A 22,838-nucleotide genomic window follows, 5' to 3' on the forward strand; every position below is an offset into this window, starting at 1 on the left:
TGATTCTTTGTATGTCATCTGTTTTTCTCTCTGGAACCTTAATGAAACTATCTTTGGTATTCTGAAATGCCACTGTGCCTGTTGGCCGTGAGTTTAGAGTGACTCTAATGCAGTTTATTGATTTAAAGAACCTTGTTATCACCTCATTCATCATGGGGGGTTAGGGGCAGAGAAGGGGGAAAACCCAGAGTCTGTACGCCCATTACCCAGGTTTTTAACCAACCTTCCTGTTTTCTTTCTCCGTAGTTTACTGTTGCCATCTGTGGTATATGGTGCCTGTAATGGCTAGGCCTTCTGGGGATCTATCTGGTGAATGAATGACTCCTCTCTTTGATATCTACTATCCATGTGTCTCAGTCCCGCTAATTCCTCCATCTGCTCTCTATCTTATAAAAATGGGTTGATTTTGCTCACTTGCTTTTCACTTCTATTCCATTCCTTGCCTGTAGATTTATAACTTTTCCAACAAATGTTTGCTTTTTAAGGGGGTTTTGAAGGGAGCAGAGATATCTACTGTGTTTAACTGGATGTCACAGAACAGTTTTCTCTGCTATTGGCTGAATTATTTTGGAATGCTTTACCTGTTTGTCAGTTTTAGATTTTTAAATTTTTAAATATAAAATTTGCTTAAAAGCAGGACTTGCTCTAAGCTGTTGTTTTTGTGTTTGAACAGATTATAGCTGTGGCCACATCTGTCACATTTTAGGCTTATTTAATAGTCTCACAGGACCTCAGTACTACCTGGAGAGGAGGTCCCCAGTGCCTTGAACAGTCATAACTTGGGTGTGATGGTCATCTAGCTTCTATCTTCCCACCTATGTGCCTTGACTCCATACTTAGAGGAGATAGCCAAGGTCTTAGGTCATTAAGTGGAAAGATTCCTAGATTTCCTTCTTTTATTCTTTTATACTTTTTTAATTTATGAAGTCATTCATGACCATATGCTCTTGAAAAAAATACAGATAAAACTGGAGTCCTCTAAGACAGCCACCCCACTCCCCACCCCAACAAACACACCTTGCTGTCTTTCTTCTTCCATGAGAGGTAACCATTGTTGTCAGATTGGAGTATAGCCTTCCATACATACCTTTACTACTGTGTGTGTTATAATAAATATATAAATATTCTAAAATTTGTGCTTTTTTCCTCCTCATGGCATGTTTTGAAGATGTTTCTATATTAGTGTATGTAGATCTGCATAATTGGACGTGGTATGGATATATAATGTATTTAGCCATTCTTCTGTTGTTGAAATTTTAGGTTACTTCTAATTTATTCTTTTGCAAATGCAGCTGCTGTGGAGATGCCTAGATATGCCTCCTTGTACATATGTGTAAGTATTTCTTTAGGACAGATACCAAGAATAGAATAGAGTAGGAGTTGGCCAACTATGGCCCATGGGCCAAATCTGGTCTACTGCCTGTTTCTGTATGGCCTGCAACTAAGAATGGTTTTTATATCTTCAGACTGCTTTATTCAGTGGTCCATACTTTCCTTACTGATTTGAAAGATCATCTTTAATATATAGTAAATATCCAAATATACGTAAGTTCATTTTTAGGCTCTATTCTGTTGTATCGATCTACTTGATTCTTCCTATTTTAAATACTAGAGTTCTATAGTATGTCTTGATTCCTGATATGGAAAGTCCCATGCCTCTTTTGGCTCTTTTTCCAAATTACATTGGAATTTGGTATTTATACTGGAATTTGTTAGATTTGCATTAAATTGTAGCTTAATTTGGGTTGAGTTAGTATGTCTGTGATGCTGTCTTTCTAATCATGAATAGTTATGTATTCGAGTCTTCCCTCATGTTATTACATAATGATTTATCATTTCTCCTTACAAGTCTTGGACACTTTTTTGTGGATTATTACTTTTGCATAGGAAAGATGCTGATTTTTATTTTGAGCTGATCATTTTGCATCTATCCTGTTTAAACCTTTCATTAGCTCTAGTAATTTGTCAGTTGTTGCTTGCGAATTTTCTAGATTGATGGTCATATCATCTACAAATAATGACAGTTTTGTCCTTCGCAACAGATTTAACCCTCGCTGCATTCAATTGTCTTGTTGTATTGACTGGGTCTTTGAGTATGATTTTGAGTGGTAGAGGAGAAAATGTCTTTTTCTTGAAGCTAGTGGGAATACTTACTCTGGGTTTTGACATATTATCTTTATCAACCTAAAGAAGCTTACTCCTTTCTTTTACTAGTTTTTTTTTTAAATCATGAATGAGTGTGCAATTTTACCTTTTATTGGCATCTATTGAGTGATCAGAAGATTAATCTCCTTTATTTAATCTCATGAGTTACATGAATTTCTAATATTTTCAATATTGAATTCTCCTCCCATTCCTGGGATGAATTTTACTTGATTGAGAGAATTCTTTTAATCACTCCTATACTCAATTTACAGCTATTTAATTTAGAATTTTTAAGGTAATGTGCAGAAGAAAGATCAACTTATGGTTTTCTTTCCCTATGTTGGCTTTTTATCACTTTAGTATCAGGGTTATACTAGCATCATGAAATCAGTGGAAGCTTCCCATGGTTTTTTAATCCTCTGAAACAGTTCCCATGGAAATTGTCTGTTCCTTGGCCATCTGGTAGAACTTGCTCATTAAGATCATCTGGGCAATTTTTCTTTGAGCATAGAGTTTTGACCACTCTTTCAGTTCTTCTGTGGTTATGCTTTTTCAGGCCATCTACTTTTTCTGTGAGAATTTTGGGTAATTTATATTTTCTAGATACTTTATGTTTCTCAGCTACATTATCAAATATATTGCTATATAATCTCCAAAGAGTTTTAAATCTTCTGTATATTATTACCTCTTATCGTTTATTTGACCTTGTTTTCTTAATCATACTTGCCAACATTTATTCATTTTACTATTCCTTCAATAAAAGTTTTTGGTTTACATCAATGAAATTTTAAAAGATTTTACTGGTGTGTTAAGGTTTACGAATTTTTGTTGTTGCTGATTTATTTTATTCCGTTGTTGGTGAGCATGGCCTTCATGATAACTTCTTAGACTGTATCTGTCTTCCTTTGCTGGCTTAGTTTGTATTCACTTTTGATTATGGTCCACTTGTGTATGAAAATTACATGTATTCATTATTCTGTATATCTGTCTGTGAGACAGGCCTAATAATTCTTTCATTGTGATAAATTATACATGACATAAAATTTATTGTTTTAACTGTTTTTAAATGTACAATTTAGAGGCATTAAATTTATTCACAATGTTGTGCAGCCCTTACCACCATCAATCTCCAGAATATTTTAATCATCCCAAACAGAAACTCTAAACCTATTAAGTAATAACTTCATATTACCTCCTTCCCCTGGCCCCCGGAAACCACTATTGTACTTTCTTTCTCTATGAATTTGATGATTGTAGGTACCACATATAAGTGGAATCATGTAATTTTTTTCCTTCTGACTTATTTCACTTAGCATAATGTCTTTATGATTCATCCATGTTGTAGTGTTGTAGTGTATATTAGAATTTTTTGTCTTTTAAAGGCTGAATACTGTTCCATCCTATGTATATCACATTTTGTTTATCCATTCACCCATTGACAGATATTTGGGTTGTTTCCACCTTTTGCCTGTTGTGAATAATATTGCAGTAAACACTGGTATACAAATTTATCTGTCTTTTGATTGGAGAATATAATCCGTTTACATTTTCTAAAAAAGTTTTTATTTAAATTCCAGTTAACATCCAGTGTAATATTATTTTCAGGTGTACAATATTAGTCATTCCACACTTCCATAAAACATTTATAGTAATTATTTATAGGTATGCACTTACTGTTTCTATTTTGTTAATTATTTCTAGCTGTATTTTATTCCTTTGTTTCTCTCTTACTCTCTTTATTTGCAATATGATAATTTTCTGTAGTGGTATGCTTTGATTCCTTTATCTTTTGTGTATCTGCTTTATGTTTTTGCTTTGTGATTACTATGATGCTTACATAAAACATAACAGTCTATTTTAAGCTGATAACTTCCATTGCATGCAGAAGCTCAACATTTTTACACCTCCCTGTTCTGTTTTTGATGTTACAATTTACATCTTTTACATTGTGTGTCTATAACACATTTTTGTAGTTGTTATTATTTTTAGTACTTTTTCTTTTAACCTTTATATTAGATTTATAAATTATTTACCACCACCATTACAACATTAGAGTGTTCTGAATTTATATATTTACCATTTCCAGTGACTTTTATATGTTTTCCTATTACTAATTAGCATCCTTTTGTTTTAGCTTAAAAATCCCTTTAACATTTATTATAAGGCTGGTTTAGTGGTGATGAACTCCTTCAGCTTTTGTTTGAAAAACTCATTTTCTCTCCTTCATTCTGAAGGACAACTCTTCCAGGTAGAGTGTTTTTGGTTGGCTATGTTTTTCTTTAAGCATTTTAATTACATTGTGCCACTGCCTTCTGGCCTGTAAAGTTTCTGCTGAAAAATTTGCTGATAGTCTTATGAGGGTTCCCTTGTATGTAACAAATTGTTTTTCTTATGCTGATTTAAGAGTCTCTCCTTGTCTTTAACTTTTGACAGTTTAATTATAATCTGTCTCTGTGTGGGTCTCTTTAGATTTCTTATTTGCTACTTCTTATGCTTCCTAGATCTAGATGCCTGTTTCTTTCTCTGGGTTAGGGAAGCTTTTGGCCATTATTTTTTTGACTAAACTTTCTTCCCCTTTCAGTCTCTCTTTTTCTTCTGAGACCCCTGTAATATGTACTTTGGCTGCTTAATGGTATCCATAAGTCCCTTAAACCATCTTAATTCTTTCCATTCTTTTTTCATTTTCTACTCTGATTGGATAAATTCCACTGACCTGTCTCTGAGTTTGCTGATTATTTATTCCACTTGACCTAGTCTGCTTTTGAACCCCTCTATTAAATTTTCAGTTCCGTTGATATATTATTAAGCTCTGTGATTTCTGTTTGGTACTTTCTGTCTCTTTGTTGAAATTCTCACTTTGTTCACACATTACTCTCCTGGCTTTGGTGAGCATCTTAATGACTATTATTTTAAACTCTCAATCAGGTAAAAATCACTTAGATTTTTCTTCTTCTTCCTCCTCCTCCTCCTCCTCTTCTTCTCCTCCTCCTACTTCTTCTTCTTCCTCCTCCCCCTCCTCCTTCTTTTCCTCCTCCTCCTCCTCCTCCTCCTCCTCCTCCTCCTCCATCTTTTTTGTTTGGAACACATTCCTCTGTTTCTGCATATTTTTTGACTCTCTGTGATGGTTTCTTTGCATTATATAAGAATGCCATCTCCCCCAGTCTTGATAGAGTGGTCTTATGTAGAAGATGAACCACGCCAGTCAGCCTGGCCTGAGCTTCTAATTTTTATCTCAAACCTTTATGATTGTCCAAGTTTAAGTTACCTTCTTTATTCTTAGTGGCCCTCTTAGTTGAAAGTATGCTAAGACCTATTAGTGTCCCATAGGGGAGGATTACAGTCAGCACTTTGATACAATATGATTAGAATCAGACCCTTGAACAGCAACTGGGAGGGTATGTATTTAATCCCCTTTGCAGGGAAAAACTGGGAGATGGGAATTTTTGCCTGCTCACCCTGTACCAGGACTTGTAGTATGGTCTCAGAAGGGTGCTCCTGTACCCCTTAGGAACTGCTTGTTTGTTTACCACAGTCCTCTGGGACTTGTGAATGGAAGCCCCATTAGCTATCTGAGCCAGATCACTGGGGGACCTGTTCCTTGGGCAGCAGCTGCAAAAGCTGGTATGCAGGTATGATTACTGGGTCCTCCCAGGGAGATACTAACAACTTAAAGTGAGCTGGAGGGAAAAGGTGAGGGAGGTTCTATTAGCTTCCCAGTGTCCTGGGAGCATCACCATCTGCCTCTAGATGTGTGCTAAATTAAAAGCCTGACTCTCAGGCAGCAATTTTTTAAAAAGATTTATTTATTTATTTTGGCTAGAGCGAGACAGAGCATACAAGAATGGGGGGAGGGGCAAAGGAGAGGGAGAGAGAATCTCAAGCAGACTCTCTGCTGAGCATGAAGCCCGACATGAGGCTGATCTCATGACCCTGATATCATGACCTAAGCCAAAATCAAGAGTCCGACGCTCAGCCAACAGAGCCACACAGGCACCCCTCAAGCAGCAGTTTTTAAAGTATGCAGATTGACCTTTTTTAGAGAAAGACCAGGAGTGTTGCTTGCTCCCTCTGTGGGGGAAGAGCTGTGACCAAGTGCTCATGTGCCCCTTAAGAACTGCTTCTTTGTTTGCGAGTCTTGCAGGTCTTGTGAACACAAGCACCTTTGGTTTTTCAGACCTAACTGCCTGTTCCTGTGGTGGGAGTCTTAAAATGTGGGGTGCTAGATGGGGGTTACAAATTTTTGTTCCTCAGAAAAAAGCTTTGAGTTGGGGTTTTTCTCCCAATTGTATGATGCTGTGCTGGGGGTGGGCTTTATGACAAGAGTGTGTCTCAGCTTTGCCTACCTGTTAAGATGTGGGTATTTTCTCATTTGTCTGATGTGTAGGAGTTGCTCGGCTAGTTTCTGGGTTTCTTTCAGTGTGAATCGTTCCATGTATAACTGTACGTTCAGTGCATCCATGGGAGGAAGGAGAGTGTAGGAGCCTCTTATGTTGCGTCTTGATAGCCTCTCCTATTCTAAGATTGTTTTGCCCATTTAGGTTCCCTTGAGATTCCATATTAATTTTAAAATGAGTTTTTCTATTTTTGAAAAAAATGTCATTGGGATTTTGTTAGGGATTGTGCTGAATCTGTAGATAGCTTTGGGTGGTATTGTCATCTTAATAATATTAAATATTCCAATCTACGAATATGGGTGTCTTTCTGTTTCTTTTTTAAGCAGTGTTTTGTGGTTTTCACTATGTAAGTCTTTTCCCTCCTTAAATTTATTCCTAAGTATTTTATTCTTTTTGATTATTGTAAATGGAATTGTTTAATCTACTTTTCAGATTGTTCAGTATTAATGTATAGAAGTGTAACTGATTTTTGCATGTTGATTTTTAAAAAAATTTTTTTATTATGTTAGTCACCATACAGTACATCATTAGTTTCTGATTTTTTATCTTGAAACTTTGCTGAACTTTTTCATTAGTTGTAGCAGTTTCTTGGGTTTTTGTTTTGTTTTGTTTTGTTTTTTTGTAGAATCTTTAGTACTTTTTACATATGAGATCATTTCCCTTGCAATCAGAGATAAATTTTGCTTCTTTCTTTCCAGTTTGGATGCTAGGCCTATTAATTTTTATTCAGCTATTTTATAGTCTTTTGATCTTTTAGGTGTCATTTTCTAGGGAGATATGCTAAATCTCCTACTATAATGGTTAATTTTAATTATTTTTTTAAGTTCCAGTGTCATATTAAGCCATATTGTTCTTGAAAGTATTGAGCTTCTGAAATTGACACTTGGTCAATATCTATCAACCATTACTAAAGGAACACATACATGAAGTACTAGTTTTTGAAGTATTTCAAGAAATAAAAACATTTCTTGAAGATCTACTTTGTATCTGGCACTGAAGAGACAAATATCTTGAAGATTTCATTCTAGAGGAGGGGACACACACTGCTACACTGAATGTAGCAGGGAGCATGAAGATGTTGAGTTAGAGCAATGTGTGAATGACTGCACTATATTTATTACTATACTTACCAGTGTCTGCCTAGGATCAGTTACTTAATGGCTCTACTCTTTGGTTCTTCCTTTGTAAAATGGGAATAACTTTTTCTACTTAGGTAGCAATATAGGTTAAGCTCCTCACATAGGGAATTTTTTTGTATCAAAAACTGTGTATCTAAAACATATAGATTGATACTCTCTATCCCATGGGTTACCGAAACACAGAAAATGGGTGGCTGACTCTGTCAGGGTTAGAATAGCCTACGTGGATCAAATACCATTGTGAACTAGGTCTATGAGGACTCTGATCTTGCCCTGGGCCAGAACCTGAGCACTGTTTGGGCTGGTCCAAAGCTGTTGGTCTCCTGACCTGACATCGAGCTGGAGCTTGAAGAAAGAATTAGGAGGATACATTCCCAGTAGAGAAAACAGTTTCTGCAAAAGAAGTAATGTGTGAAGTAATTTTAGAGATGTACGAGTGTGTGCCATGTTGGAAGAACAGTGAATAGAGCTGTGTCATCAGTAGAGTAGTAGGAGGTAAGGTTGGAAAGTAAAACGAGGGCTGATTGTAAAGGGCCTTCTTTGGATTTTAGTCTGCAAGCGATGAAGAACCACCGAGATATTTTGCACAGTGGAGGGACATACTCGGTGTGCTTGATGAACCAGAGGGGGAAAGGCCAGAGCATATAACATGCCAGTTAAGAAAGAGGCTTCTGCAAAATCCAGAGCAGAGATGTGAGGACTAGAAGCGAGGGCGTATTGTTACAAGAGCAAGAACACAGAGTGAGACAGTATTGTTGGCCATTCCAGAACTTTTGACAGGACCCTGGCTCCTCAGATATGGCTTAAGTTCTCTGATTATACCAAGAGCCAGTTGTTTGCTTAGTTATTTGAAAGTCCTCTGAAATTCCTTTATATGCTATGTGGGTTTTTTTAATTTTAATTTTAATTATTTTTTTATCATGTTATGTTAGTCACCATACAGTACATCATTAATTTTTGATGTAGTGTTCCATGATTCATTGTTCGCTTATAATACCCAGTGCCCCTTGCAATACCTGTCCTCCTTAATACCCATCACCGGGCTAACCCATCACCCCACCCTCCTGTCCCCTCTGAAACCCTCAGTTTGTTTCCCGGAGTCCGTAGTCTCTCATGGTTCACCTCCCCCTCTGATTTCCTCACCTTCATTTCCCCCCTCCTTCTTCTAATGTCCTCCATGCTATTCCTTATGTTCTACATATAAGTGAAACCATATGATAATTGTCTGTCTCTGCTTGACTTATTTCACTTCCAGTTGTGTGGATTTGGATGCTAAATTATAGCCGCTGCTGTTTTTAATCAAGCAGGATATCTGAACTGTGGAGCAGGTGACTCGTCCACTTAAGCAAAACTGGCTTTGTCTTTGTCACTGCAGTATTTGATTCTCTCTCAGGAGCATGCATTGCTTAGATCTCAGGAGCAGAGATTGGAAAATGTAAATAACTTCATTGACCAGATATATTTTGAAGCTCCATACACTTAAAAGGAGGAAGGAGGTGTTGCTTTCAAGTGCCTTCATGTATTCATTTGGCTTGGATATAGGATGCAATGGAACATTAAGAAAGTCAGGAGATTCTGTAACTTATTTAGGGTAAAGAGAGAGACAGGTGTTAAGTAATTGCTGAGCGCACACAGAGTGTGCATGGGTCTTAGGGGATACAGACTGAAGGACAGAGCTCACCATGCTGGGAGGAGCATGAGAAAGAGGGGATACTTGTGAAATACAGACTTCTAAATGGAAATGACCAAAGTGCCTTGGCAAAGGAAGCAAGGGGAGCAGTGTCCTGGTGGGTTGGTGCAGGATGGGACAGGAGTTCAGGTCCTCCTGAGTGTTTTGCTCTAGCCACCCTTCTCTTTCACAAGAGCTATAATGTTTCTTTGGTTGTCTTTGGTCTCATCTTTACAGCCTGTGGGGTGTCTACCCTTGTTTGCTCCTCCTGGTCTCCAGCAGTATCCCCCTTGCCATTTCCTTGTTCATCCTCTCTTACCCTCTGGTTACCATTTTTATTAGAAAATGAAAGACTTCAGTGATTATATGGAAGAACTGTGTCCAGCTGCTCAAACCCACCCAATTTCTTTTTTTAGCTTCTCCCCATTTAAAAATAAACAGTATCAGGTCCCACTTGCCAAGCCTTTGTCAGTCTCCAGCAGCCATTCCTCCGGCCCATCTGCTCCCCCAGATGCTCAGCCTGTCCCCTTCTCCCAGCTCAGCCCCACATGCAGTCCCTCTGTGGACAAGTGCGGGACCCACCTCGCACAGCAGCCTGCAGCCCCACCGCGCCATCTGCCTCCCACCCTCGCAGACGCTCTGAGAGTAACTTCTGACCCAGATTCCATGGACCACACCACCCCAGCACCCAGCTGGTTTGCCCCAGCCTCAGTCCTGTGATTTCCAGGGACAGGATGCTGACTGGAAAAGAGAGAGGAGTTTCCATAGAGATAAGAATATAGACAGGAGCTGCCACCTCACAGCAGGAAATGCAAACTAGTTTGACAATTTAGTTCTGCCCTAAGGTTTACTTTGTTTGGGTTAGTTCCTCGCCTTCGGAAGCCAGTGTCTCAGAGAGAAGTTTAAAGCACTGCTAGACGGTCCTTATGTAGTATTCCCACACCCCACCTCTTGTTTCTTCCACCAGAAACCCCAGACTCAACAGGAATTAGAGCTCTACCCTGGGCCTGGTGTTCTAAGGGGCTTGCTGTATCCAGGCCCAAAATCCAGTACCTTCTCTTGGGCCTGAAGAGTGGGTTATATCAACATTAACATGGAGAGAACCCCCCCACAACCTTTCATTGAAGTCAAGAGTCCCTGAGGGAGAACTGGTCACCCCAGCATAGGAAATGATACTTTCTGACCTGCTTTGCCTCCCATTCTTCCTCTTTCCTATGGGTCTGAGTGGTGTGAGGGAGAGGAACCTTGGAACTGGTGCTACACCATGCCCGTCTGTGGTCGGAAGCATAGGAGGCGCCTCCTCTCTCAAGTTTGATGCCAGGGGGTAGTGGGTGGGCTCGGGGGGGCCACACTGGGGCACTGTAAAGAGCACTTTCCCTGCCCTGGGATGCCTGTCTCTGGGCACCAGGGGAAAGGGGGCACATTTTTGGCATTGCTCCTACTGAGGGAGAAAGGAAGGTGCTGTGTCCCCACAGGCCAAGAGGGAAGTTGGCTTTACAATGAATGTAGAAGAAAACATTTGACCCACACTCAAGAGGCACTGTTGACATTCTGGGCAGGACAGTTCCGTCTCACACACTGCAGGATGTTTACTATCCCTGGACCCTGCCCATCAAATGCCATAATTTTGATGTCCTTGAGACAATCAGAAGTGCTCAGCAAGTTATAAACATCCCCTGGGAGCCCATGCCCTCCCGGGTTTTTGCCTCCAGGACTACCATCAGATTGCCATCCCCTCATCTATCTCCTGGGAAGGGAGCATGACCAGACCAGAGTTCTTTTTTATTCTATTATATTTGTGTTAAAATCAAATTCTGTTTACTAGTCATTGGCTTATCTGATCAATTGGCAATTCTTATTTTTATACCTGATGACTCTTCATTGTGCACTGACTTATTTCCCCATTTGGCTCACAGTCCCTCATATACGTTTTCCTACCAAGGGGGGTTTTAAGCATGTCAGCCATGACTACCATACGAGGCATGGTCCCTGCGCATGGACAGACAGCCTGTATTCTAGATGTGAAGGACCACAGGAGTGATGACGACAATTGCTCTAGGATATCAGAGGAGAGCGTGTAGAAGAAATCAAGAGTTTAAAATGGGAACCTTGGCCTTATGTCCCTACACATTCAGAAAGTTGTATTTGTTGATGGATCTCGCCTTGCCCATGTGACTTTTTCCCTCCTAGGACCCCTAAGTATGGAACCTACAACTAGAGTATCAACCCGTGGCTGAGGTAGAGAGAGCCTCATTGTCAAACTGTCACCTTCTCTAACGCGTCCAGGGAATCCGAAGACAGATGAATTACAGCTGAGACTCACATGTCCTTTGTTATTATTAATCATGCGTTAGCCACACGGGCCCCTTTTTTGGGGGGGCTGGTGGCCTATCATTCTGCTTTCCCACTGATTCACAATGAAGAGAAGTAATGCTCAGCCGAGTTTGCTGCTTGTTGGCAAGGCTAATTTTGTCAGTTCAGAGGGTGGGGCTATTAGTTAAATCAGGTTTTTGGATTTTCTTTATCATCACCTACTTTGTCTCCCACCTGCTCACCCTGGGGGTCATCAAGAACTGCCTGTGGACATCTTGATTTCTCCTTCGTATCTTTCTACTTCATTGATTCCAACAGCCTACACCTTTTGCGTTCTTGCTTAGTTTTTGCAAAATTAACTCTTTATAAAAATTGAATTGTAGTCCTTCGCTTCCAATTTTAGATGTCCTCCCTTGTCTCTGAGAGCAGAGGCTCCTTCATATTTGCGGGTATTTTGACTTTTCTTTTCCTCAGCAGAAATAGGGATTTATTTGAATCACGTAGACAAGTAATCACAGAAGCAAAGGAAGACCCGTGGGAACTACGGCCTCGGGTGCTGGAAAGAGAAGCCCTGTGTCTCAGGCACTCATTCTCCCCTTCACCTCCTCCCTTGCTCTGCCCCTTGCCCCTCAGCTCTGCCTCCAACTAGCCTGGCCCTTGCCCCAAACTAGGTTACCCGGCACCACAGCCTTGCTTAGAAGTCCAATGCAAAGAGTGTTTTTCTCTCTTGGTACCTCTCAGTCGATTATTTAATAATTGTAATCATTTCCTGTAAAAGGAGAACCACTCTGAGCTTAACCAAGCTATGTGCATTCTCTGTCATTGACATTAATATGGAAAAGATTGCATGGGGCCTTTGAATTCCCCTAACAGGATGTAAGGTTGGAGGACACGGATGGGGTTAGAACAGAAATGGTAGAACATCTGATTCACCAGGTCCCTTAGAAATCAAATGTGTTATCAGTGGTCCTGTACACGGAGAGACTTATTTGGACACATTTATGCCAATTACAGCAATTTGTATTTTCATGATTTATTATTCTGGGTTTTCCCCCATCTCCCTGCTTCCTCTCACCCGGCCTCCCCAGTTACTGCTAACTGAGCCAGTAATACCCAGAAAATATCTTCTGCTCTAAAATGCAAAAACCAGTAGATTAATGTCTCCTTATCCTCAGAGGTGAAGAGTGCTGAGTTACAAGCCTGCTTTATCCCCTTTTCTCTTTCATTACCAGTTTTCATACTGTGTAGCTATCTCTTATCTGGTCTTGCTTGACAGCATCCCTTGTACGTGCTTGTGGCCTCTTAGAACAAGGGAGAGACTAGAGGTCATCTTGTCTGGTAGCCTCTAACCAGGGACATGTCAGCATCATCTGAGAGCTTTCCAGAACAATCATGTCCAAGCAGATGAGTCAGTCAGTGCCTGCTACACAGCTTATGCATGAGAAGGCCACACTTTCACATGTGGTGGCAGTAACACCATGCTCCGAGGTGATGCTGGAGGAGAATGCCATGGATGGGGACGTATATGGTAGCAGCTGTATCTGAGCATATAGAACAGAACCTGGGATGGTCAGGAGAGAAAAAAGGAGAGGGAGTCAGAAATTCATTTCTCTAGGTTTCAAGAGGACACTGGCCAAGGCTTACACAGTGGCCCCAGATGGCAGGGTTGCCAGAACTAAGTAACCTCCCTGCTGGAGACACCCTCTAGCTTAATCCTTTTTACCCATTAGGAATTCACATTTCTTTTTTTTTTTTAAGATTTATTTATTTATTTGATTTTTTAAATGTTTTTTTTGTTATATTATGTTAGTCACCATACAGTACATCCCTGGTTTCTGATGTAAAGTTCGATGATTCATTAGTTGCGTATAACACCCAGTGCACCATGCAATACGTGCCCTCCTTACTACCCATCACCAGCCTATCCCATTCTCCCCCCCCCCCTGAAGCCCTCAGTTTATTTCTTGGAGTCCATAGTCTCTCATGCTTTCCCCCTTCTGATTACCCCCCCTTTCTTTATCCCTTTCTTCCCCTACCGATCTTCCTAGTTCTTATGTTCCATAGATGAGAGAAATCATATGATAATTGTCTTTCTCTGCTTGACTTATTTCACTTAGCATTATCTCCTCCAGTGCCATCCATGTTGCAGCAAATGTTGAGAACTTGTTCTTTCTGATGGCTGAGTAATATTCCATTGTATATATGGACCACAACTTCTTAATCCAGTCATCTGTTGAAGGGCATCTCGGTTCCTTCCACGATTTAGCTATTATTTGAGAGAAAGTGAGTGAGTGAGTGCTGGGAGGGGAGGGGCAGAGGGAGCGAGAGAGAAAATCCAAGCAGACTTCCCACTGAGCATGGAGCCTGATGCAGGGCTGGATCTCACAACCCTGAGATCATGACCTGAGTCGAAATTGAGAGTTGGGTGCTTAACCGACTGAGCCACCCACGTGCTCCCAGATTCCTATTTGTAATTGGAGCACAACCGAAATCAGGATGCAAGTGACCCCGGAGATGTGTAGGTTTCTGGAAGATATTCAGGAACGATCTCTAGGCCCTTTGTTCCCTCTCTTTTCCCCATCTTTGGATTAGACTGAGGTATTTGTCAGAAACCCTGGGGCCCTTTGGTCCGGTGGTTACACTGTACCTGGTTCTCATTCTGCATATGCAGGCCCTATGGCCCATGCCTGCGGATGTGCCGATGGCACTCACACACTCCCGGCGCAGCGCTGTGATCTCACTCGGTAGGGCCAGCAGAACAGTTGGTGTCGAGAAATAAAGGCTTTGCTTACTTTATGCAATCCCCAAGAAGATGTTAAAGGGGGAGAAAAAAGTGCAGTGAAGACCTCAGATGGGTGAGCAGAGTTCGTTACCATCAGTGCTGGAAACCACTTCTCCATTTCCTGCGAATTCAGGTGCTGTGACAGGCAACCATTGTGTGATGCGTGTCCCCGAACTCTGATTCCAGGAAGGAGGGTGGCTTATGCTGATTCTCCTGCACCCTCTTCATGGGATTCCTCCTAACAGTGGGTCAGATGGACAAGGTGGCTTCCCAGAGTCAAGTTAACTGGCCCAGAAGATCGTCCTGATCTTGACCTCATGACATGGACTGGTGCTGGTTACCAGGGAGAGTTCTCGTACCTATAGGTTTGCACGCAGAGAACATGTGGAGGCATTCCAGCCAAATCTGCACTAGTTTCAGTGCTTGTGTCACACATCAGGGGGGAGCCCGTCTGGCAGGAGGAAGCAACAAGTTGGGGGTGCATGGCTTCTTTCCTCAGACCAGAGTGCGCATGTCGCAGGAATAGAGGTTTGGAGAGCCATTTACGTCAAACCCTGGCTCAGGCTCTGGGGTGGGCATTCTGGGCAGGTGTCTGACAAGGGCTGGGTGGCACCTCGGCATTGTTTTTCCACGCCTGTGATGAGACACTGCCTGTCTTTGCCCGCAGGTCCAGTTCCTCTCCCCGCAAGCCCGCCGTCGCTTCCACGCTGCCCTTGCGTCTTGCTCCACATCCATGCTGATCCTGTCCAACCTGGTGTTTCTCGGCGGCAGTCAAGTGGGGAAAATCTACTGGAACAGGATCTTCATACAAGGTAGGTTGCCCAACAGTGCTGTTTTCAGTCAGTTTCTTCTTTTCCACGTATGCTGTCGGTACCTTGAATGGATTTAGGGGGAGGCGTTCATTGATCTGTTCATGGTATGTAACCCTTGAAATACCAACCAGAAACAATTCCCTGTGTTGAGCTGTGACTTTCAGGGTCCCCTATTTAGATGTACCTCTTATTTATCACACGTGGCACTGGACATTAAAAGGTACTATCCCACCTCTCCCAAGCTCTACCTTTGCCTTTTGCTGTTACTGCTCTGGTGTTTAAAATGTTTCCTGATCTTCCTTCCTTATCATCCCAGCCTTCAGTACACTGCAAAGTCTAACCTTGTGTCGTTTACCACTCTGAACGTCCTGCCAGGGAAGGTCCTAGAAGCCCCGCTGTGCTCCCTTACAGCTGTGGGCACGGCACCTGGGTTTGCCACGGCTCTTTGTTGGGGCTGTTTCTGTCTGAACGCTGGGATGCCAGAAGTAGTGGTCGACCTCATGTCCCAGTGTCCACAGCTAAGCCACACCTGCAGCAGGTAAAATACGGTCTGTGGGAACTACTGTGAAAACATTGCATTAATAACCAAGCATCATTTATTTCTGGGAGCCACTCCCTCGGGCTGGAACTAAGAGTTCTATCACAGCCTTAAAAGAATCGGGAGAGTGGGAGCGGTTAACAGTGCATGTTGCAGGTTTGCTGGATGTGAAACCAAAGGTCCTCTGTTCTGTTTCCCTGACCACTGGCATGGTTTTGTGCCTTTGGTTTGGGAAGTTTTGCCAAGCGGCGATGACGTGACTGCACGGCCAGGCTATCGTCTCTACATCTGGGTCCCTGAAAGGCTGGAGATGCTTTCCCTGCAGCTTTTTTCATACCAGAAATAACCCTGGTACAGCTGCGTGATCCCAGAATGCCAGGTCACAAGTCTAAAGCAAGGCAGCTTGGGGGAGCCAGGCCCAAAGGGGTCATGAGAGAGCCCTGCTCCGCTTTCCTCTCGTCATTACAAACCCGTTTGATCTTGCATTCTGAGAAACGTCTTAGCCGATGGTTCCTGAAAAGACAATGTACTTCTTAAGTGGAAGCTGTCCTTTAATAAAGATGGAAGCTAATGGGGTGCAGAGGATCTAAAGATAAAAAACACTCCTCGTCGTGGGCGATAGTGCCCTACTTTTCTTGCCTCCAGTCACGGTATGTACCGTGATGCTGAGAACACTGTGACTCGGGGGGAAATGCTGACTTGGGATTTGCTGGTCACATGAGCAAGAAGGCTCTGATCTTTGCTTCAGGAAATCAAACATCAGGTGTTTGCTACTTCCGAGGCCCTGAGAACATAGTATTAAAAAGAGAAGCACACACACATGTCAGAGCCAAACGTGCGAACAGAAAAGTGTCTGCAGACTGAGGTAACTGTTGGGCCGGACGCGTGAGTGAATCGCTAGAGGTCACAGGCTTATCATCCCACGAAAGTTGGATCTCACAGAAGAGGTGGCATTGGAATTGGAGTTTGGAGCATTAAGTAGGAACTTGCCAGGTGGAGAAGCAGGTGTAGAGCATCTCTGCTATGTCAGATCATTCTAAACTCTCATGATCCTTCCCCAGAGAAGTTTGTTTTTCTCACAGTTCAGTGCAGGTCCAGTGGCTTTTTCTAGGCAGGGACTCCAGGACCCAGACTGTTTCTATTTTGATTCTCTGCTGTCTTGTCCTGGCCTCACGGAGGGGATGAGAACACGGGGATGGTGCACAAGTACTAAACAACTCTGCCAACAGTGCCACACGGCATTTCTGCTCACATTCCATTGGCCAGAATGAGTCATGTGACCAACCCAAGTGCAAGGTAGATGTGGGGAAGTATGCAGGTATTAGTAGGTTATGGCTCAGGAGGAGAGGGTACGTGAGGCAACCTGGAGGTGCCCAAGAGGCAGTTAAACATGTGAGTTAGAGTATGAAAAACAGGATGGAGCCTCATCAAAAAATTAAAATAAAATTAAAATATGATCCAGAAATTCCACTACTGGAAATTTACCCAAAGAAAATGAAAACACTAATTGGAAAAGATAGGTGCATCCTTATGTTCGTTGCATTATTTACAATTGCCAAGATATGGAAGCAACCTAAGTGTCCATCAGTAGAAGAATGGATAAAAAGATGTGGTACGTATACATAGTGGAATATTACTCAGCCATAAAAAAGCCATCTTGCTACTTGCGACATGGATGGACCTAGAGGGTATCATGCGAAGTGAAATAAGTCAGACAGAGAAGGGCAAATACCATATGATTTCACCTATGTGTAGAATATGAAAAAACAAAGTAAACAAAACCAGCAACAGACTTGTAAACACAGAAGACAAACTGGTGGTTGTCACGGGGGGGGGGAGGTGTGGGGGGATGGGTGAAATAGGTGATGGGGATGAAGAGGCACAAACTTTCAGTTATGAAATAAGTCACAGAGATGAAAAATACAGCATAGGGAATATAGTTAGTATATATTATAATAATGTCTTATGGTGAGAGATGGTAACTATACTTATTGTGGTGAGCATAGCATAATGTCAGAACTGTTGAATGACTATGTTGTGCATCTGAATCTGAAACTAATATAACATTGTATGTCAACTATCCTAAAATAATAAAATCTTCTTTTAAATGCGAGTTGTAGTTGGGGAGGGTGGAACTAAGAGCTGTGGGAGTCAAGGTCATATAGGTGGGTGAGGTCATGGGAGTGGATATAGTTAGCCAGGGTGAAGGCACAGAGTGAGAAGAAAACGGGGGGGAGGGAGGTGGCTCCTGGGCGTGCTGGCATTTCAAGCGGCAGAGGAAAGACAGCAGCTACAAGATGTTCTTACTGTTTCTTGAAGGCATCAAGATCAAGGCATGGTTTGCCCTGCACACCGTGGAGCTATCAGCTGGCACACAGGGCTCAGGCCTCTGACAAAACCTGTCTGCTTCTGCCGAGCGGGTCCTTTTACGGCCCATCACTGGATCTATGTGGTATCCTTGGGGCCAGGTGCCTGAGTCCTGGAGACCAAATTTCCAAATATGGAGGGCCCCGTGGACGCATTTTTCTCTGGCTTCTTAGGCCAGGGAAGCTCAGCTGAAAACGCATTTACTGTGTCAGAGATTCTTTAAATCAGCCTGGTCCCATCGTCGCCGATCTGTCCCCTGGGCCTCCTGAGTCAGGAACTGTCTGCGGGGATTTGACAGTTGCCTCATTTGTCTGTTTCCCACTGTGGGTCTTTCTCTGAGTGAATTTCAGTATCTCCTGGAGGAAAGTAAACCAGATGGTGCCAAATCCCCCATCCTTGGGAACTCTGGATTTCTCTTCATAACAAAATTGATTGACTTGATAGAAGATTAGTATGAATATTCATGTTTGGGTACAAAAAATACTAATGAGTTTATAGGATGCTTCCTCATACTCTGCTGGGGGTGTTATATTAGCTTTCTAAAATTTAAAAAGAAAATCTGAATTCTGAAACTCCTCTAGCCCCAATGGTTTCAGATACAGGGTTGCTGTCCTGTACGCGTAGCTGCTGACGAACAAACCAGGACTTGAACACCCTGGTTGTCTCTGGCCTCTTCCTTTAGCCACGTGGATCCTGCTCTTCCAAGACCCACCTCTGCTCGCTGAGGAACATGCAGTGGAGTGAGTGAGGGGATGGAGAGTTTGAGCTCATACTAGATGCCCAGGTTTAATGGGAAGGTGGCCCTTCCCTGGGGGTAACCAGCCTGGTCCCTGTGCACCTTGATCCTTGATGGGCTGGGACCTGCTGCCATGACAGGAGCTGGTAGCAGGTGTCGCTCTAACAGATCTTGCCTCGGTGAGTCCTGGAAGAGCAGGGAGGGGACAGCCAGAAGTCTGAGGAAAAGGATTCTAGAGGAGATTTCAGATCCCTCCACAGTGGAGGGGCTGAGAGGATACAGCCTTGCTAGTTCTCAGAGAGCCTCTTTACTGCATCATCGATGTCCCTAGAAGCATCTCATGATTAGCCTGGAGTTGTCTTAAGGCCGCTATCTCCCTATTTCAGTACGGATCTGTTTGCTTTAAGCTGCAAAGCTTGTTTTAGTAGTGTATGTAAAAATCTCTAGCCTGGTTTCTATGGGATTGGTGATACAAAGCTGTGAAACCAGACCCTTCCCTTTCTGTTGTGCACACTGCCCAGGTGCCCAGAACTGTGCACCATGCCAGCCAAGGGATGGGAATGCTAAGCATCCCTCTGAGGGCTCTGGTATGCGTCGCACACACATCATTTTTCTCAGGTGTTTTCTCTGCCACAGAGGTTGGAGAAGTAATGTTCCATTAATTGTGGAAAATAAGAATCTATATCTTTGCCTTTAAAAAAAAAGTCCCCAAATTTGTGCTATCAAAATTTATTTCCAGCAGCTTGAGGAATGTGAATGTGTGGGCCTCAGATATTTAAGGAGCTTAGCTGGATTCAGGGATCTGAGAAGGATGTGGCCTGGGGATTTGGTCCCCAGGCCTGCTCTCGGAGGGACCTCGCCGTGTGATGCTTTGCGGAGGCAAACTCAGGTTATTCATACATAACTCTTTGGCCTTCAAAAGCATTTGTTGATGAAAAAAAAGCTCTCTCATGTCTGCCTTAAATCCTTGATGTTGAAGTATAAGTTCATTTCTTGAACAAGCAGATGATGACTGCTCTATAACTCAGAAATACCAGTGAGGTATAACTCCAAGTCTGCAAGACCAAGCTCCATAAACCAGTTGTGTCTCCAGCACCCTCGCAGTGCCCTGTAGTCCTGTGACAGCGGGGGAGAAAATGTATTCAGCAGGGATCGATAGACATTGGGAATATATCTGGCCTTGAGCAGGCCAAGGGCTTTATTAGTGTTGTTTGGGTGCAGGGTGGTGTTCCTTCTGGAAAGACCATCCACTCGTGTTAGCAGTAGGCAGGGGCTCTTTAAAAAAGGGACTTAATCATTTCCCCAGAAGTGGGTTTTGCAGTGCTAGGAGTTTGGTAGAGACATGGCATCCACCATACATTCTCCTGCCTGACTTCTCATTACACACACACACACACACACACACACACACACACACACACCCTCGCTCTCCCTCTTGTTGCCTGATCTAATTTGGCAAACCCCATCTCAGCACTTAGCCCCTGGAGTGGCCCTGTGCCAAGGCAAGGAGAATTTGGTTGTTTTCCCTCCAGATTACAATGAGAGAGGTACTAGTAATTTTTTAATGCAGGTCAGGACCTTTACACTCCCCATATTCACTTACTATTTCTAGCTGAGAGAGGAGAAAGTATCTTTTCTTGCTGATTACTAGCTTGTCCAGGCAGTTTATTTGTCTCCTGACTCAAATGGCTCCGGACAGGCATTTTATTTAAAGCTGAATTGGGGTATCACACTGGGAATTCAGGAAGGCTGTGGTTAAATAGAAGCTCATTCCCCTCACATCTTGTTAAGTTCTTGGGAATAATATTTTATTTTTGATGAGAGAAGACGGGGCAGTTTTCAGCGTCTCAGGGGCCTTCCCTTGTGATTACATTGTCTCACGGACTTCACCAGCCTTTACCTTCAAAGGGAGTTTCTTTTGCTCCGATTGGTTCTGCTTCTGCCTCACTGGGTCCCCTGCGAGTTCTAGAAGAGTTAGAGGAGCAGGAGCTTCCCGCCCGTGTACCAGTGGTAAAGTTGATCTGTAGACGTAGGTCATACGGTTTATCCATGGCTACACATTAGTCCATTTATGGCCCTTCTTGGAATCTGAATTTCAAGACTTCCAGAGGTCTTGGTTTCTTCTTTACTCTGCCACGTGGTCACCCACATGGCGTGGGCATGGGTACTTCCGGTACAGGACACGAGAAATAGCGAGTGGGCGTTCTTATCCAGCAGTGCGCCTGGGGTTATGTTAAAGCTGAGGGAATTTCTAAAATATCTAGAAAGGGATTTGAATCATAGTACATTTAAATACTACTTTCTGTGAGGTTGTGGGAAACTTTTTCCTGTTAACTAGGAGTTTCTGTGAATTCATTTGAAAAGAGTTTTATGGAATATGGGAACATTTTAAATTGGTCTTTAAATAGAATATCACGTAAAGACTAGTAGAACTTAGACACAGTTAATCAAATAAAAACAATTTTGATTTTTACTACTTTATTAGCATGTAATATTTGAAGTTGCTAGCTTTCACTGGCTCCAAGCTATCTGCCCCCAATCATATATATGCAGGGTGATATTCAAAAGTGTATTACAATCAAATCAGTATGTTATACCCCTTAAAATAATACAGTGTTATATGCCAATCATATCTCAATGAAACTGGGGGGAAAAGGGGAAAAAGTATATTACAAATATGTTAATAGAAATTAAAATCAAGCCAAAATAATTTAAAAAATTGAAGTAAGTCCCCTTTACTCTCTAACCGTATATCTAGCTGCTTGCCACATGGTAGCTATTCTCTATATACAAGGATATTTGCAGCAGGATTCCCAGACCTGTACTCTAAGGCCCACACCAGAAAATCACTTGGGATTTCAGTGCATGTGTGGTTTCTGAAATGAACCACGCATCCTAGAATTTGTTATTAATTTATTTGACTGCTTATCGCAGTTACTGTTATACCTTCTGCCATGTGTGCAGGAATGATTCAGCACCAGCTGGGCCTAGCACATGCCAGCTGAAGATGAAAGGGGAGAGCCCTGCTCTTCACCCACTGCTTCTGGAACTAATGCCTTATGTAAGGATAAAGTCTGAAATGGTAACTCTTCTAGCCTTTATCACACGTACCAGTAGCCAAGAGACCCTTTTTACCATATTGTCTCCACCAGTCACTACTAAGCATTTGTTAAAAGTATTAAAAAAAATTAAGTATATGTAATGTGGAATTCAGTCACATTTTGTAACCAAAGGAAATTCAGCAAGAACTATCATCACCAGGTGTCTCAGCTTTGGGACAAAGTCTTTTGTGCAGCAGGACCCATTGCTGGGTTTGTTTACCATTGCACTGGGCACTGACCACCTGCTTTATGCCACCACCTGCTCTGTTTTGTATGGTTGCTGTAACAAATCATTACAAACTTGATGGCTTAAAGCAACATAAATTTATCTCTCGCTGTTCTGGAGGCCAGAAATCTGAATTCAGTCTTGCTGGACCAAAGTCAAAGTGTTGGCAAGACTGGTTTCTTCTGTAGGCTCTGGAGTAGAGATCTGTTTCCTTGCCTTTTCCAGCTTCCAGAGGCCACCTGCATCCCTTGGCTCATGGTTGACCTTCCTCCTCTTCAAATTACTCTCTCTGTCCCTCTATTTCTGTCTTCACCATGCCTTCTCTCTGATTCCTCGTGTCTCTATTGTAAGGAACCTATGGTTACATCTGGCCCACCTGGATAATCCAGGATCATCTTCCCATATCAAGATCCCTTACTTGATCACATCTGCAAAGTCCCTTTTGCCAAGTAAGATAACCTTTATGGCTTCCAGAGATAAGGGCATGGTCGTCTGTGGAGGAGCCATTATTTAATCTGGAATAGCAGAGTAAGGTAACAACGGCAATCAAACAGAACATCCTTTCTGTGGCACCACTGTGGATGGATTCTTCCCAAAGAGCTTTGATTATAGTCTC

At 42.4% G+C, this 22,838-nt stretch overlaps 1 protein-coding gene across 4 annotated transcripts in view; it reads left to right on the forward strand.

Moving 5' to 3' along the window:
* The window catches only part of HHAT (hedgehog acyltransferase), a 314,085-nt gene that overhangs the window by 242,166 nt on the left and 49,081 nt on the right, over positions 1-22,838 (forward strand). For all 4 annotated transcript variants that reach the window (XM_045787833.2, XM_045787835.2, XM_087857933.1 and 1 more), the window contains one exon: positions 15,110-15,254. In XM_045787833.2, coding sequence (XP_045643789.2) covers positions 15,110-15,254 — 145 coding nt within the window. The remainder of the gene's footprint in view (positions 1-15,109; positions 15,255-22,838) is intronic.

The sequence above is a fragment of the Ursus americanus genome, chromosome 2 (genome assembly GCF_024610735.1).
Source record: "Ursus americanus isolate L20-20 chromosome 2, mUrsAme1.1.p, whole genome shotgun sequence".
Lineage (NCBI taxonomy): Eukaryota > Metazoa > Chordata > Mammalia > Carnivora > Ursidae > Ursus > Ursus americanus.